This window comes from Lathyrus oleraceus, chromosome 1 (assembly GCF_024323335.1).
Source record: "Lathyrus oleraceus cultivar Zhongwan6 chromosome 1, CAAS_Psat_ZW6_1.0, whole genome shotgun sequence".
NCBI lineage: Eukaryota > Viridiplantae > Streptophyta > Magnoliopsida > Fabales > Fabaceae > Lathyrus > Lathyrus oleraceus.
Window position 1 is genome coordinate 284,222,626 of NC_066579.1, and position 1,713 is coordinate 284,224,338.

Genomic DNA, 1,713 nt, shown 5'->3' on the forward strand with positions numbered 1-1,713 from the left:
CATCACATAAAGCCAAGTGTGGCTAAACACATGAAGACTCGCAAAGGAAAATCTGCTGTCATTGGTCCCTCCAAACCATGGAGCAAGGTTGAAATAAAGAGGACGAAGGACAAAGATTATTATGAGCCTGAAGAGGATGTTGAAGAAGATGTCCCTGACATCTCGCCTGCGAAGAAAACTACTGTTAGGAAGTCTCCTTCCATCTTGAGGATGGAGCTGCTAAGTGGAAATTTGTGATTCAGAGAAGGGTAGTTGTGGAAAGGGAATTGGGAAAAGGTGATGCTGATGTCAAGGAGGTCATGGACCTGATACAAGTTGATGGGATTTTGAAGACTGTTGTTGGGTTCTCTCAATGCTATGAAGGTTTAGTCAAGGACTTTATTGTTAAAATTCCTGAGGATATTTCTGATAAGAACAGCAAGGAGTTCTGCAAGGTGTATGTGAGGGGTAAGTGTATAACATTCTCTCCTACTGTTATTAATAATTTTCTAGGCAGAAATAATGAGGGTGCAGGAGAATTAGAGGTTACAGACAATCAGGTCTGTAGGGAGATTACCGCTAAGCAGGTGAAAGTTTGGCCTTTTAAAAAGGATCTTCCTGCTGGGAAGTTGACTATCAAGTATGCTATCCTGCATAAAATAGGAGCTACTAACTGGGTCCCTACCAACCATATCTCCACCATTGCTAATACTCTTGGGAGGTTTATTTTTGTTGTTGGAACAAAAATGAAATTTGACTATGGTAGATATATGTTTGATCAAATCATCAAGCATGCAACTACTAATGCAGTTAAGCTGCCAATTGCTTTTCCCTCTATAATATGTGGAATTATCTTGAATCAACATCCTGGTATTTTGTTCTCAAATGATTTACCTAGTAGGAGAAAACCATCTTTGTCTATGCACTACAAACTCTTTGAAGGCAATCATGTCGAGGATATTGTCATGACATCTGCCATGAGGAGGCCAGTCTCAAAAGTTGGAGCAATTGTTGAGCTTAAGGAGACATGCAAAGAGATAGGTGAAGGGATTAGGGTAGCCACAACTAGAAAACAATCTTTGGAAGCCTTGATTGAAAGCTTGGAGCAGGCTGAGGGTGAAAATGCTGAACATGCTAATGTCATCCATGAAGAAGAAGCTGAAGCCCACACCTCTAGTGAGAGGCCTGCTAACAATGATGATGCGAGTGGTAATTCTGCTTCTGGTGCTGTTAAAGAGGTTGCAAACTCAAGCTCTACTGAGCGGCTCTGTTGGCTTTGGTCCCTCTTGTTTTGATGGTTTTCTTGTTTTTTTTTTGTGGATTTCTTTGTGTTTTTTTTGTTTGTTTCTCATAATTCCTACAACTGTGTATGTACTTGGTGATGTAACTCTTTAACTTTTGGTATTTCTGTTAATGACTAGATAGACATTTATTTTGTCTCTTTGGTCTCTTTTGGCTAAAAAGGGGGAGAAGTAGTTCTAGATGTACTTGAGTATCTGATCGGAAAAATAGAAAGTGTACTATTTTGCATTTTATAGTAATAATGGGGAAATTCCCCGAATGTCTATCTCAAGGACTGCACGTTAATATTGAGTTAAATTATCATTCAATTAACCAGAAAGTATTAATTTGGTTTTTGAGTGTAATAATAAAAGTAAAGGTAAAGAAATATGAAAATAAGGGTTTATAGAGAAAAAGGAACAATGCCAGGGAAGGTGTATCATTTATCCCTGT

General features: G+C 38.6%; 1 protein-coding gene across 1 annotated transcript; it reads left to right on the forward strand.

Moving 5' to 3' along the window:
* Window positions 1–299: 299 nt before the first annotated feature.
* Window positions 300–1,274, forward strand: LOC127103510 (uncharacterized). The gene has a single exon (XM_051040764.1). The coding sequence runs from the start codon at window positions 300–302 to the stop codon at window positions 1,272–1,274; it is 975 nt and encodes a 324-aa protein (XP_050896721.1).
* The last annotated feature ends 439 nt before the right edge of the window (window positions 1,275–1,713 follow it).

Coding starts and splice junctions, on each gene's coding strand:
- LOC127103510 (XM_051040764.1), top strand. CDS start 300: ATGGACCTGATACAAGTTGATGGGATTTTGAAGACTGTTGTTGGGTTC.